Raw genomic sequence first — 16,574 nt, 5'->3', positions numbered from 1 at the left:
ATGAAAACTCAAGGAGATAACGATTAAGAGGTGAGATCTGAAGGAAGTAATTCTATCCCTGTGCAAATTCTGAAATTATTTTTTCCCTTAAAATTTGCCGTGTGAAAACTTCTCAACTTAAATTCTTAAAAGCATGTGTTGTGGATAAAGGTCAGGTGTAAATTAACACAACTATACTGCACTGTTCCTATGCCCTAGAGTTATGGCATTCTTTTTTTTTCTTTTTCTTACCCTTCTTCCCTTAGTTGTACACTTCCAGTGTTGTCTGAAGTGGTGTGCCCTGGGTGGGAAACCTCATGGCATCTCAGCAGAATCTAGGTATCCTACTATAAATAGCTGAATTTCAACCCAAATGAACATAGTCAGAATAGCTTGGTATGCAGGCTTAGGTGACCAAATGCGGGTGTCTATTTTTGAGTTCTCTAGGTGCCATTAGCAATATTGCTAATCAATATTGATGGCACTGATAGTTTCCTCCTTATTGTGGCATAAGTTGCCTAATGTTATTTGTCTACTGCCTATTCACAGGCACAAGCTGTGTAATGTTATTTGAGATGCCCTAAAGTCTCCTGCCTGGCATTGAGGTGGCCTACTCATCCAAAAGGAGTTGACCTCCAGGAGGGTCTTCGCTGTATGTGTCCTCTCCAGGTGGGTATCTGGGTTGAGGGATGAACCAGGAAGAGAGGGGGAAGCATGACATGGCATTTTCCTTAGTACTCATTTTGTATGTAACTAAATATCCAAGCCAATATTTCTCAGGGTACAGAGTCTGAACCGTATATTTTTGGCTTTGTGCTGCTGGTTACAGCTGTTTGAATAATTTGACCAGAAAGTAAAAAAAAAGTAGGTCAGAGCTTCAAGAAATCTCACTACAGTCAGCAAGACTCCAGGCAGAGAGATTACACACGAGCAGCAAAGTATCACAAGTTTCTTAGAAGTAGAGCCACACTAAGTAAAATTTTTCATCAGTGACTAAAAATGAAATAGAAGTAACATTCATTTGAATAAAGGCAAGCTGCTATGCTTTTTTATGAAGTAGCTTATTTTCTTTCTCTCTTACATACCTGCTTGTAAAAGTTGATTAACTATATTTACCTCCTCCGACTGTTTTCTTGCATGATTCTAAGTTGATCAACAAACAAAACAAAAAAAAAAGGAAGGAAAAAAAAACATTACTGGCTGGCCATTTGGTTTAATTTACAAGTTTAAAATGATGAGACAAGCTTTTAGATTATTTTGTTGTCCTCAATTACTAAAGCTCCAACAAGTTATTTGAAAATGGATCATTTTTTAATTTATAATCAAACTTGAAAGCAGGTCGCTAAAATGTTTTCTAAAGGAAACAGACACATCCAGAAGTACTTCGTATGAAAATCTACATCTCATTTGCTCTTTTGGGGTTGTAAATAATATGCACCCTAGAAGTACTAAAAAGAACAGTAGAAGTGTGTCCTTACCTAGTTTTGCCTTCAAACATACTTCTTCTGCAAGAAATTATATGTGATTATTAATAATGTATAAGTTTCTGTTTCTCTTAGCTGACTACAAAGACAAGACGCTCAGGAACACCCAGAGACTTCTATCATTTTAGAAACTTAAATTGAATCTCACTGGTAAGTTGAAAGGCCAAAATGAGATAATGGAACTCCTCTAGACTGTGTCTTGTTTACTGTTATTATTTGACAAGAAATGTACGCTGATGACACACAGAATTTGCAGAAATTGCAGCAGAAATTGTTACTTGTTTCTTCAGGCTAGACTGGATTGAGAGGATCAGAGATGAGAGTTTGCTGAGCTTGATGAGAGCATCAGAGTCAAAGCCACGGGGTGCAATTTAGCAGTGAACAGTTCAAGGCTTGTTATTTAAATTTCTTTTCTCTAATAATCTTGGGAATTATTAGCAGGTGAAAACAGAGGAGGCAAAAGATCAGAATACATGGATTACTGTGATCCAGCCGTGCAAAAAAAATGGAGCATAAACCTGGCATGGAACAATGGCATTTTCAGAGCAATTACAGCATCAATACAGTTATACCTCAAGATATTAGTGCAATCATACTAGCTCATGGTGTATCAGTCTGTTCACCATCTTGCAAGCATCAGAGGACTACCCTGAGTGATTGACTCTACTTCAGGCTACCTATGGAGTGGCCAATACTTTTTAATTATAAAGGATAACGTGACCAATTGCCATCAAATGCTTTATGCCGATAAGGACTGCTACTTTGGAGATTCATGTCCAAGAAATCAAAAGGCCCTAGAAGAGTGTCTTTGATTTTATGTTTTCAAGATATCCTCACATTTTTCAAGGAGCATTTACCTTTTACCATGTTCTCCCTCAAGTTTACTGGGAAAAAAAAATTGCAATATTAATTATTGACTATCTCAAAACAATAAAACATAAATTATACCAGTCAAAGGATCTGGAATGCTAGTTGGAAGTTGAACCCATCAGTTCTGTAGAAAAATTAAGCCATTTTAACAGAGGGTTATTTCAATACCAGAAGACCTTAGAAATACCCAAAGAGAAAAGAGCTACTGGAACAGCAACCAATTTAGTGAAGAAGCCCTTCTACCACCTCACATCTGGAGAAATGATAGAGGCAAGGAGAACTTCCACGTGCAAGTAGGTAGGCAGATAAAAAAAGTTTGTATTGGATTCACCAGCTGATGCTGACACTGATAGGACAAGGGGTAATGGCTTTAAACTGAAAGAGCATGGATTTAGATTAGATGTAAGGAAAAAATTCTTCACTGTGAGGGTGGTGAGGCACTGGAACAGGTTGGCCAGAGAAGTTGTGGCTGCTCCATCCCTGGAAGTGTTCAAGGCCAGGTTGGATGGGGCTTTGACCAGCCTGGTCTAGTGGAAGGTGTCCCTGCCCATGGCAGGGGGGTTGGACTTTACATTCCCTTCCAACCCAAACCATTTGATGATTCTATGGTTTATATATATATATATTTTATTCTTGTCTTGAGGAAGAGTGAGCTCTGAAGGAATACAAGCCACTGACTTGTTGTATTGGAGTCCACACAGCAGGAGAGTACCCCAACTTGTCTGTGCTGACAAGATCTGCCTAGGAGTGTAAGAAGCAAAGCTCCCTGCTTAAGCAGCAGTGGCAGTACACAGAGCTGAGCAGGGTCCAAATACCCCCACTTCGGCCAGGTGCTCTAAAAAACTAAAATACTTAAATATTGATCATGCCTGCATTATTATCACACCTATAATACTGCTTCTGAGACTGTTGCTGGCTCAGAAGCATAAACTTTTCTCCTCAAATATGTTCACGTGGGTTTATATTCCGCTGCTTCACTACTCACCTGCTTTACGGCATTGTTTATAACTACCTGGAAAAACAAAGAAACTTTTTAAATTTTTGTTTTTATTTTTTAAACAAGATGAGTATTCAGAATATTGAAGTAAAACCTCAAATTTTCTCATTTTAAAATTCATTTTTTTCATAAATCCACTATTCTAAAAGCTAAAATCATATTCTGTGTCTGTAAATATCTGTGATCATACAAAATGGCATCTCATAGAAGTGACCTCCCTGTAAAAGATTCTCTGTGCATTCACACACATGCAACTCCCCACCCTACTCTACATTTAACTATATGTCTGTTAATTTTGTCTCTCTCCCCCTCATTCCCATATGTTTGTTTCTGAATCTGTTACTTAAGTTTTCATTAACTGCGTTTTGCATTGTAGGTTAAAACTTGCATATCAAGGTGTAGGTGGAAATACTTACTGTGTAGTTTATAGCCGACAGCAGCAATAACAGCTATATTAAGAAATAAAATTACAAGGAATGCCATCATCCAAGGTGAAGTGGAAGGAAAGAAGACATCTGTAAAATATAAATGGTGTTACTTTCACTGAATGTTTGTGAAACACCTATGGCAGGCTCCAGCCGCCAAAGCATATGCATCCAGCACCATTTTATTTGCTGTAATGTATGCTTTACAGGTTGCAGGACTCGCTTGAAATCCAAAATATCCAAAGTTCTGCTCTGCCAGCTATACCAGGCCATCAGAGATAGTATTAGATGCCTATGTGCCGGCAATCAAACTGGGCTCCTGCACTGCATACACCCATACTCCAACTCCATGGGTAGAGGCATGTTTGGAGAAGGTACCTCTTCATGAGGGAGATGTGCTGAGAAGCCCATCTCTGATGCCAGTATTTGCACTGTTGAGCCACATGATGAAGTTTTTCAGCAAAGCACAACTGTCCTCAGTGGCATTTCAGATTGGAAAAAAGGATGCCCCTCTTCCCCTTTTGAAGTGAAATTGCCTGCTTTCCAGACTAGGAATCCATCTAGAGGGAGGCACACGCTGAAGCTCAGAGTAATCATGGTGGTGTTAGGGAGAGAGAAGGGGATGGGAACGGACATTCGGCATTTCCTATTGGCATACTCCAGCTGTCTCAGGTCATTTTGCTGGGTATCCTGGCAGCATCGTAGGGTCTTTGTTAACCCCATTGACACTCCTAAATCCTTCCCCCTCCAAACTGGCACAGTGCTCTCAGGTGGCAGCTAATGAGAGCCCTGCATTAGTATTTATAGCTAAGTTGTATCTTGGAAGTAACAAGTGGTCTAAGACACAAAGATGGACTTCTTATCATGTTATCCATCTAAACACTAGTCATGTTTGTGCTTGAGCTGGGTGTCCAGGATCACCCCAGGGTCAATGGAGAGACAACGGACAGCAGCCTACCAAGTGGTCCTGACAGCGATTGATCCTGGAGGTCACTCACCTGAAATCAGGACTCGGGATTCACAGATTGCGTTGAGTAGGTTATTGACTACCCTGCAGAAGACTTCCTTGTCAGATCCCGGTTCGAGAATCATGGAACTTACAACATCAAAAACGCCTGAAGATGTCTTTGTGCTTTGGGTGGTCACTTCCTCCTTCCGTGTCCGTCCTCTGCTGTTCAGCCAAACTACTTCGGGCTCTGGAAACCATCCCTGTGACTTGCAGGTGAGGCCAATGCCCTGACCCACAGGACCATCCAGGAAAACTGAAGACTCATCACCTTTAGCTATAGAACAGCAAACAAACAAGCTCCAACAAACAGGAGACAAGATATTGTCTCACCAAACAGTACACGGTGGGAGGCTCTTCCCCAGATTTATCTATAAACACAGTGTGTAAATTTATCAGATTTGAAATTTTAGTTCTCATTAAATTGCTGGTAAATAGCTCTTCCTGTGTTACATTAAAATGGGGCATTTGCACGTAACTTCCCTTTTACAGTCTTAATAGAGACAGATCTTTGGACTGATTTTTGTTATCTCCATGAACAACTGGAATTAAAATAAAGTAGCATTGCACTGACTGGAAATTTCTTGGTAAAACAAAGTTTGACAACACCATGAATAGATTAAAATTGGAATACTGGACAGAAAATGAGGTGATGTGTAGGGCAAGAGCAGAAGAAACTGGTTGCAGTACCAAATGCAGCTTCGGTTGCTTCACCTCTGCAAAACCAGGCTTGTTTTACCATAGGATTCATCTCTCTCTAACATTTAAATGTTTTAAAGCTAAGGTGTTGCCTATGCTCCCTCTGCAAGACATGGTAAAAAGACCTCTATGATGGTTCAGAGTCTGCTGGAAATAGAGGTAGCCTAACCTATAGCAGAGGCTGATCTTTCATATGGCTAAGAGCAAGGCAGATGAATCCAGCCCATTGGTACCCCATAGACCTTTCCAATTTTATACAACTGGACAGAGGAAGAAGCAGCAAATGCCTGCCACTCCACTTACCTGCCACATCCAGGTCAACGACTGCTTCATCATACCAATTCTCAAAAAAGACACTGCAGGTGTACTTCCCTTTGTCTGAAAGTGTGACATTTTTCAGGTGAAGAGACACGTTTCCCTTATTAAATTCAGACCAAAAAAAATTTGTCCTGCCCCGGTATGTCTCATCCTCGTGAACTGGATTGCGTGAGTTTTTTCCACCATAAGTGGTCACATCAATTTTTTTGGAGTGTCCAGTAAACACCCAGTGAACAAGTAGTCTCTCAGGGATTATCTTAATTTTCAGCTGACAGGGCAGGATGACTCCTTTTCCAATGACTCCAATGACAGGCTTGTCAGGAGTAATAATTTTATACTGGCCTGCAAGAAGATATAGATGTAAATCTTACCTGTCATAGAATCATAGAATAGTTTGGATTGGAAGGGAACTTTCAAGGTCATCTAGTCCACCCCCCTTGCAATGAGCAGGGACACCTTCAACTAGATCAGGTTGCTCAGAGCCCCCTCCAACCTGACTTTCAATGTTTCCAGGGATGGGGCATTTACCACCTCTACCAGGCGGAGACTGATGGGACAACAGGATTGGAGAGGAAGATACCCTGTGACAGTAATCACATCACATCTCTGTAGGTAATGAGCATATACAAGCACAGTTTTGTAACCGAAGGCCCCTGCCATCCTCTGCCATCCTTCACCACTACCACTTATCCTAAGAACATAGCGTAACTTCAAGCAGATGCTGCTGAAAATGCTGAGCTCGGTCTGTAGACTGGTTCAGAGGTAGAAATGCCATGTCTATCATGCAGAAAGGCTAGCTCACTTTGTAAAGCTGGAGCTCACAAAGGCAGGATTTCACCTACCTGGTTTCAGATGTCCATAATCTTTTCACCCGGACAGCTGCTTTCAGTGATGAAACACACCACCAGAAGTGTATTTCATTTCAAACGCAGGCGACTTGTTGCAAAATGGCCGTTAGTGAAAAAGGACAAGCTTAGTGTTGAGGTTTAACAGCAAAAATAGTAATGGCCCTTTACTGAGCTTATTTTGCCCTTCAGTTCAGCACTCTAAAGTGGGAGATCCAAAAAGAAACCTAGGCATGACAAAGTGACAGGGTCAGCCAAGCTGAAAAATTACTCCAAAACAGAGAAAGGAAGCTCTCTGAAAAACAATTATGGGGGCCCTGTGAATCTATAACCCCATGTTGAAGGTTTAAGTGAGTCTTTTGTATTGCCTAGGCCTTCTGCCATCTGCATGATTGAAGTGTATTAAAATTTCATATAATGCTACTGTTTCATTCTAGCTTCAGAAAATGAGTGGAGGGAATGGTGAGTGTATATATAAAAAAATATGTATATCTGTATATATTTTATATATATATACAAAAAATCAGGTAATAATACAAATATGTTGCAAATAAAATATGTATTGCCACCTCCCCCTCCCCCAATCTACACCTCTTTTTTTTCCTTCTATATCTATCCACTAGCTCTGGAAATTAGGTATCTTTTTAAATCAAATTGTGATTAGAACAGAACCTAGATTTACCTGTGACCAAACGAATTATCTGTAGGAAAAGAATGATGTGAAGAGTTGTTGCCTGCTGAAATCTGGAACCCATCACCTTGCAGTTTTGTAAGACATCAATAAGCAAAACTTCTAGGGCCAATCTTACCAGACTCCTGTAATCTTTTCAAGCACAGAACAGAAAATGGGAAAAGCAAATCAAACTAGAGCTGTATGTTTCTCTATATACTGCTGTATATGGAGTGATGCGAGGACAAATCTGCAGAGGTGTTTAGGTACCTTCAAGTGAAATTAGGAAAATGACAGAATAAGCTGTTTTTAAAGAAAGTCAGTCAATTAAGTTGTGATTCTAAGACTTACACTTGGCCATCAGAGAAAAGAGAAGTATTTCTGAGAGACTTAGAACAGTATATTAGGTCTTAAGGGCCCCTCACAGGCCTGGTCCCCAAGCGTCCATGAGACACACAGTGTTCAGGAAACTTCTAGCCAGGATAGCAACGTTTTTCTAGATGACATAAGGCTAAATCTAAACCCAGTAGGATGTGTCTAACTTCAGACAGGTGAGACCCTCAGGCAGACAGAAGTCTTTAAAAAGCTCCTTTATTTCCAAGTTCTGCTAGAAAGCATCTACTGTGCACTGAAACTCCATATGTTGTATCTCTTACTCATACTTGCTTGGTCAAAACTTCTGTTGTTGGTGGTTGGAGGAAGAAGCTAGGATTTCTAGAGAGGATCTTCAAAAATGCCCGAAGACAAAAAAAGACTTCTACATCATTCCTGTTTTGAGTAAAAAGCTTACACGCTTCTAACATGAGTGGATACACGTCCCATTTGAAAACATGCATTCAGCTTGGGAAATTCCTGACCTAAGTAACACACACTGGCTGTCAAAAGATTATTCCAAGCCCATATCAGTCAGTAAGAGCAGCAACGGGTGAAATTCACCTGCTGTATATGAGTTAAGTAAGTACGTTTGGATACTTGGAGAGAAATACATACGTAAGGTGAAGCAACCTATTGATTGCTGTAAAGAAAGTCAGAAAGGATACACTGGCATGCAGATTCTAGGGGTGTAAATTTAGGCACGCAGAATCTCACCCAATGTTTCAACAGGTTTTTTAGTATAAAATGTAAGTAATTCCCTCCACCCAGAGCTTTCCATGTGACCTCTGAAAAAATTAGACTGACCTAGACTACTCATGTCACAAAACTCAACATGGGAAGACTGGTTTCCTTAGAGCCCAGCAGCATTTCTGTTCATATGTAAGGTCTACAGAACATGCTCGGTGCTCGCTTCCTTGTGGAGGCTAACCCACATGCATCTTTGCTTTCTTAAAAAAGGAGAAGCATGAATCAGTAAAGAGTCAAAAAGGAAGCTAGGGGTTGCGAGTGCAGAATACCAAGCCCATTGTCATAATCTGCACTCATTCATTGCTATTTCCATTGAAAAATTAACTGTTTACTCAAATGCAAAGTTAGCTTTTCCAAGATCTAGAGTGAAAGAAGGAAAAATAAGAAGGATTAAAAACTGCAGCAAAGCTACAGAGCCTTTTCTGTCTTGCTTTTGATTTATTTCTGTTTTACACTCCTCCAAATAAAGCTAAAAGCTCTCAGACACAGGCCAGCTATTATTGTTTAAAAAGGAAAGACAGAAAATAAATGCCACAGATTTGCAGCATTCACCAGCTGGAAAATTTAGCCAAGATTTATTACTTGCATATTCATGAATGCATCAGAATAATTTTATACCTGCATGATAATTCATTAATTAAGATTACCTACATCATGGTATATATAATAAGCCATATTGGTATATACCTACCAGACAAGCACATAACAAGTCTATATTTCTGACACAAAAAGAGCAAATAAATTTGCTTTCATCAGTGCAAGTATGTTTCAGAATCAGCACATTGCAGTCCTCAAACCAACCCCATCCGTTACAACAGTTTCAGCAAACTCTGTCTTTCAAGCAACCCACCAAAAAACAATTAGCATTTCAATGACTAATTTCTTTAATAAAGGTTGCTAGCAGGTAGCATCTGATTCAAAATCAAGATCATAGATCAGATTTAGGCATTATGCACTTTTAAGCAAGCAGGCTGTTTTATTCATTACAGTAAGGCAGTAAATAAAGAGAAACTTAAATGATTTCTAACAAGTTCATTAAAATGGCACCCACAAATGACTACCATATTCTCACTGATCCAGGCAAGAAAGAAGCCTTTTTAATTCCAAACTGGAATCATTCCCTGGGGACTGTTAACAGCAAACCACCAGCTCAATATTCATGCAAACCCCTCCAAAAACCTAAGCATGCACAATGCTGTTTCAGGCAGACTTTAATTCCTTACCTGAATAGCAAGATCCAAAGTATCCATTTTAAATTCAGCATGGATTATGGAAGTAAGGAACCTTTGGCTTGTATTGCCTGAACACACACGCTTTCCTTTTCCATATCTATAGAGGGGATAGACTTCACTAATTTCCTCACTAAAGCTTCCAAGTATTGAAAACCGAACTTTCACCATGAGCAATGTTTTGCCCTTGGGTGCAAGATTCCAGCTGATACCAACACACCTAGATCCAAAGTACAGCAAGAGGATTATGTTTCAAATCCTTTGCAAGTCATTTTCTAGTATGGCTTTCAGACAATTAAATAAAACTGAGAAAACAGTGTGAATGGGAGGTAGACAAACCAAAATGGGGTGTTGCATGAGCCCATTACCCACTAGGATGATTTGAAGTTAGAAGTATGAATATACAAGACAGAGACCAGGTAGGAAACCACAGAAATTTTAAAATTGGGCAATTTAGAACTTTAAAGTGCAAGACCTTCTCATGCACTTACACCAGTTTGCTTTATGTGCTAGAGAGAGAGGAAGTTAAGATCTGTAGTGAGCAGGAAAATAACTTGATTTACAAGACTCACACCCTTCACAGAGAAAAAGACTAAAGTGGGGCTCAATTCCTCTTCACTTAAAGGTGGGATGTATCCTGCATACAAAAGTGTTGTAGGCATGAGGCCACACCTAGATTTAAAACTCGGGGGGGTTTTATGGCCCCCAGGCAGGATCAATCATGTTGCAGAGCTGCCTGTCCCTCCTTTGACTGCAGAGGGAGAATAACCATCCAGCTGAGACCCGAAACTTCGTCTTCAAACAGCCAAGGTCACAGCAGCTTAATTGCACCCAGGCAATCCAGGACTGTGATTCCTTTAATCAAATATGGTAGTTTATGATACCGTGAGATGAATCATAACTCAAACTCCACTGTCTTTCACAGTTTACGGGAAATAAATGTTTGTTTCACGTGAAGATTATCTCTGAAAATGCAGGCACCTCTCTCCACAGACATGGTATTCAGGACCATCTTGATAAATTAATGGAAAGCTAAATCTTGACACGTTGAGGTGGGCTCCCATTATCAAGCTTCTGACCAAAACCTGCAGTTTTCTGATTATTGCTTTGTCCCTCACACACTACATCCTCAAAAATACGTCAGAAATGTTTTTAAAGTTACACATACACCATCTTTATGCAACAGAGAGATGGAAACTTAGAAAGAGATATTGCTTTCACTGGCTGTACTGTAAAAAAAAAGCTGTAAATGGCAACTTTTTTCCCTAAAGAGTAGCTCCTTTCCTGTGGAAAAGAAAGCACTGTCTTACTGCCTCATTAACTGAAGGGATTGGTTATTTGCTAACTATGCTCCAGTGTGCAGTTGCAGTTCTCTTACAAAACTAGCCAGCTCATATTTTCAGAAGCACTGCTAGATTAGGCTCATATTAGATGATACCAAAACAGCACTTTGTTACCTATCTCAGATAGCTTCTGATAAGTAACAATAAAATCTTCTCAGAAGTGACATGTTAGTTAGGCAGAAAAGACCTGCTGTCAATACTGACACTATGGTGATCTCAGACAACCCTTCCTCCACCTGCATCCCTAACAAAGTTAATTCATGCTTTCTGTGTGCCCATTTTCTAGATGGGATCATCACTCATGAGGCTGCAAGATGGACCTGCAGAATTCTCCTCGTCAATCATGACTCCATCTAGGAAATCTCAAGATTCACATGAGAAAACATCACATTTTGCATTCTTGATGTCATCGTAGGCTCCATCACTCAGCAGGTTCATTTTTGAGCAATCTCCTCCGTGCTTTCTTCAGTTTTGTCTCTGGAAAGACCATCTTGCAAAACTGTTTCATGCTCCTTCAGAAGTCTCCTTTCCTATGTGACTGTAGGATTTAACACAAATGCACTAGTCCCAGATGTCATGGTGTAAAGAGAAAATAAATATTTTTCTTTAGTTATCTTGGAGGGAGTTTGAGAGTAGGTCTAACTGAGTGTTCAGCAGAACTCAGCCTTGAGTGATGGGGACACTCTTGCTCTTTGTATCAAATGTGCCAATGGAGGTTCCTAAGAGTTATTTTATTTTATTTTATTTTCCCAGACAGCATTTCAGCTAGCTCAAGAACTCCAGCTATGCAGTTACTACAGGGAAATAGATTGTGACTGTAGCCCTACTACATAGGTTAATTCCCTTGGAATAGCACAAATACTTGACTTTCCCTAGACAAATAAGCAACTGTTTTCATAGCCCTTACAGAAACTTCGCAGCCCTGAGAAAATCCACTGCTCAACCAAATTCAGACCAAATTGATCAAATTAGCCTCAAGAGTTAGAAGTATAGAATCCTAGAATCATAGAATGGTTTGGGATGGAAGGGGCCTTAAAGATCATCTAGTTCCAACCCCCCTGCCATGGGCAGGGACACCTTCCACTAGACGAGGTTGCTCAAAGCCCCATACAACCTGGCCTTGAACACCTCCAGGGATGGAACATCCACAGCTTCTCTGGGCAACCTGTTCCAGTGCCTCACCACCCTCACAGTGAAGAATTTTTTCCTTATATCTAATCTAAATCCACGTTCTTTCAGTTTAAAGCCATTACCCCTTGCCCTATCACTACAGGCCCTTGTAAAAAGTCCCTCTCTGGGTTTCTTGTAGGCCCCCTTTAGGTACTGGAAGGCTGCTAGAAGGTCTCCCCAGAGCCTTCTCTTCTCCAGGCTGAACAACCCCAACTCTCTTAACATGTCTTCATAGGAGAGGTTCTCCATTCCTCTAATCATCTTCGTGGCCTTCCTCTGGACTCACTCCTACAGGTCTATGTCCTTCTTATGTTGGGGGCCCCAGAGCTGGATGCTGTACTCCAGGTGGGGTCTCATGAGATTGGAGTAGAGGGGCAGAATACCCCCCTCGACCTGCTGGTCATGCTTCTTTTGATGCAGCCCAGGATATGGTTGGCTTTCTGGGCTGCAGACATACATTGCCAGGTGACGTTGAGCTTCTCATCAACCAACACCCCCACGTCCTTCTCCGCAGGCCCGCTCTCAATCCACTCATTCCAGCCTGTATTTGCTTTTGGGATTGCCCCGACCCATCTGCAAGACCTTGCACTTGGCCTTGTTGATGTTCATGAAGTTTGCACGGGCCCCCCTCTCAAGCCTGTCAGGGTCCCTCTGGATGGCATCCCTTCCCTCCACACAGCTTGGTGTCATCGTCAAACTTGCTAAGGGGGCACTCAATCCCACTGTCCATATCGCCAACAAAGACGTTAAAGAGCACCAGTCCCAGTACCTACCCCTGAGGAACGCCACTCGTATGAAAGAGATGGGTACAGTTTTCCTTTGTAGTCTTTGTTTCCACAATCATACCTTTGTTTCAAGAAATAAAAAGAATCTGGCAAAACACCTAATCAGTAGGTTTTGAATTTCCATGACAAAAAGAAAGAAAAACGGGACAAAAGACACACACACCCCTCCACCCCAAAAATACCAAAACAAACCCAAACCCCCAAAACAACAACAACAACAACAACAACAAAACACACACAAAGAAAACCATAGCATTATACTGCCACACACAAAAGCTCTGGGACATCCCTTCTTCAAGAATCTTCAGTGCAATCTGGATATAGAAGGAGAGACAGCAGTCTCCTGAGAGCACTAAATGCTTCTTCACAGGATGGCCAGGAGTCAGAAAAACTGAAGGATAAAAATGAGAGGGAAGTCGACTGAAATTGTTTTCTGATCTTCAACAGGACATGAAAAGAACAATATGGGGAAAAAATTGCAACACTACCAAGATCCAGATATATTTGCAGAGGGAAACACCTGAGCATGCGATAGAAAAGTACCCTGCGAAGTTATTCATGACATACTTGTAAGTCTTCCTGCAGTGATTTCTGGTTAAATGCTGGTTGAACAGAGAATGATTTTGCACAGGAGGATGAGGAGGAACATCCCTACCTTTTTCCAGCTAGGAGTATAGAGAGATAAATTGGGAAGCAAGAAGCTATTTTGGCCTTGCAACACGAATCTTGGCAGCTACCTTTTCCCCAGTCATACTGTCCAATCCTCTCTAGCCCTATTGGAGGTGGAAAATGCAATCACAAGCTTCAGTGGTAATAAAGATATGAGGACAAAGGTTCACCATAACCATTTCCCATAAAGAAGTCTTAAGGTTCTTACTGTTCAGGTAAGAAATAATACTTTTGCTAAATCCATGAAGAAAACCCATTGCATTTACTTGAATTAACTGGTATGGATTTAATCGGTTGCACTGACAGGAATGAACCTGCCTGCTGTAGATGTGTTATTGCCATTTTCAGATGGGAATACCTCTCTCTGACAGCACTTGATTTTATCTGTGATTGGAGATGTGAGAAAAAAACGCAGAAAATCAGAGGAAATCAGGAACTCTTATATCTATAATAAAGTTGTGTTGTGCCCTTTCAGCTCACTAGTCAGTTTGAGTTACATACCTTTACTGTGAGTGTGCTGTGAGTATAGATTAGTTCAGCAGTGAGTTGAAAGCAAAGATCTTGAGAGGAAGTTGGAGGAGTCATATTTGTTAAATCACAAGTTTCTCTTTAAAATGCTGGTCTAAGTCAACAGAGAGATCAGTATAGTAACATTGCTCCTGGGAATTTATCTATGAAGTTGTTTGCAGGGTTTTTTGCTATACAAAAGGCAGGGGGAAAAAAAAAGACTAGTCTGCTAATATCAAAAGACAAGATGAAACGCTTTAAACTCCTCACTGAAAAGAAAAAGAATGCCAGTGAACATAATAAAGAGTTTCTGGAAGACAAAGGTAAATATAGAGGAGGCAAAGGCTATATTCCTTTTGCACCATTTACGTAGTTAAACTTGACAGGGAGATGAGGAAGGAAAAGATGTCTTGCAATCCTCTTTGCCTTTGACAGCATCAAACCCATTATCTGTAAGTTCATTCATATTTTTCCCTATCATTCTATCTCTGCAATTACGCTTGCTATTTTGCATTGAACATGTGAAGAGACTGAAGGAGTCATACGGGAATTTCAGCTGGAAGCTTTGCTTTTGGTCCTGTGGATGATTAGGAAGCCTGGATATTGATGGGTTCCCACTTTTGGTGGCTGACAGCTATTCACATACTGACTTTTCAACACAGATCATGCCTCATTACAGGTAAAGATAGTTCCATTTTGAATATATTTTAATAAAACAGCTTATTTCTGCCTAGGATCATAGAAATATAAAAGTCAAAAATAATGAGTACACATCTTTTTTTCTTTTTAACTTAGATGACATAAAAACATCAAATTAAAACACCAGATAAGACCCTGGTGCTGTCTGATATGTGTTAAGGTACCTGGGACATCTACATAGGCTGGAAGATATGATAGGGCTGCCGGACGCTTATAACCCTCTAGACTGGTGAATGGAGGGCAGCTGGGAAGCTCCAAGGTAACTCAGCACTAGACACCTAGATGTAGCCAACTGAATTGTGCCCAAGGTTTTGGATTTGGCTCGTGGATTTAGCTGCTTACGTTTAGCTTCCTAGAGGCAGGTGTCTGCATGCAAGCTCAGCATCTAGGGTAAGACTCAGAGGCTCATGCATTGGCATCTACTGGTATTTCAGATGCTGTAGGGTCTTCTTGCTTCTTGATGTTCCAATATAGAACAGACCTACCATGTAGCCTGTGTCACATTTGCCAATCCTGTGCCTATAGTATCTCAGGGCATCAAAGATGGATGTTGAAGGAACTCTATCCTACCCAATGAAAAGACTCACTGCCTGCTGTAGAATGAACTGAACAGATTATTGGCTAGATCTCCATTGACTATAGTAGGAATGTAGTCAAATCAACGACTGAACTGGTAGTGGCAGGTCAGTGGCACGTCTCTCTGTTTATTCAAAGGTGGAAGTTCTGCTTTTGGTCCTCTTGATGATTAGGAAGCCTGGACATCTGTTTTTAGGTTCCCAGTTCTGGACCTGAATCCCGCTCCCTGTGAGTTATTCAGTGCCTAACCACAGACACCTAGTGCAATTCTAAATGCTTTAGTGTATCTGAGATTTGATGTTAAATGGAGCTGGCAGATGTGATGGAAGATCAGCATAGACTGGGCCTCTTGGGGCTTGATCACATGCAATCCCCTACAGCATATGAAGTGACATTATATTTAATATTAAATATTTCCTACATGTTTTATGGTAGATTTTTAACTTGCCATAGAATAAAGTCAAGTTGCTGTGATATGACTTCTTTGCAAGTCCATGTCGGTTGCTATTTATTTCGTTATTTCCAAGAGCCTTCTTTCCATTCTGGTATCCTCCTTGGAATTGAAATAAGAATGACTGCTATAAAATGTCCTGGTTTTCCCTTTTACTCCCTTCAAAGATATACATTGTGGGTGGGATTCATCTTGTGTTTCTTTAGAAATCTGAAAGCTGCACATCTGACTTGAGTATAGCGTCACCAAGGCTCCCAACACACAGCCCTTCCCCGTGACAGCAAACCCCAAGTAAGACCAACCTGAACATGCTAGCCCCATTTTACCAGTGTTGTGGTTTAACATCAGCCAGCAACTAAGCACCACGCAGCTGCTCGCTCACTTGCCCCCCACCCAGTGGGATGGGGGAGAGAATCAGGAGAAAAAAAAAGTGAAACTCATGGGTTGACATAAAAACAGTTTAATAGGACAGAAAGGAAGAAAATAATAATAACAACAATAACAAAATGAGAATAAAAATAAAAGAATTGGAATATACAAAACAAGTGATGCACAGTGGAATTGCTCACCACTTGCCAACCGATGCCCAGTTAGTTCCTGAGCAGTGATCCACCCCCCCACCCCTGCTCCCTCCAGTTTATATACTGGACATGATATCACATGGTATGGAATACCCCGTTGGCCAGTTTGGGTCAGCTGCCCTGGCTGTGTCCCCTCCCAACTCCTTGTG

General features: G+C 40.8%; 1 protein-coding gene across 1 annotated transcript; it reads right to left on the bottom strand.

Annotated features, from left to right (window-relative positions):
• Positions 1-4,753: 4,753 nt before the first annotated feature.
• On the bottom strand, positions 4,754-12,887 carry LOC104835804 (butyrophilin subfamily 3 member A2-like; the record flags this gene model as incomplete). The annotated part of the gene is made up of 5 exons (XM_010573976.1): positions 12,835-12,887; positions 9,639-9,864; positions 9,063-9,102; positions 5,764-6,120; positions 4,754-5,038 (listed from the first exon to the last, which is right to left on the bottom strand). Coding segments are annotated over exons 1-5 (961 nt in total), but the record flags the coding sequence as incomplete, so codon positions are not given.
• Between the last annotated feature and the right edge of the window lie 3,687 nt (positions 12,888-16,574).

Source organism: Haliaeetus leucocephalus, unplaced genomic scaffold (assembly GCF_000737465.1).
Source record: "Haliaeetus leucocephalus isolate CR32 unplaced genomic scaffold, Haliaeetus_leucocephalus-4.0 Scaffold401, whole genome shotgun sequence".
Taxonomy (NCBI): Eukaryota; Metazoa; Chordata; class Aves; order Accipitriformes; family Accipitridae; genus Haliaeetus; species Haliaeetus leucocephalus.
This window is presented reverse-complemented; position numbering and strand designations above follow the sequence as displayed.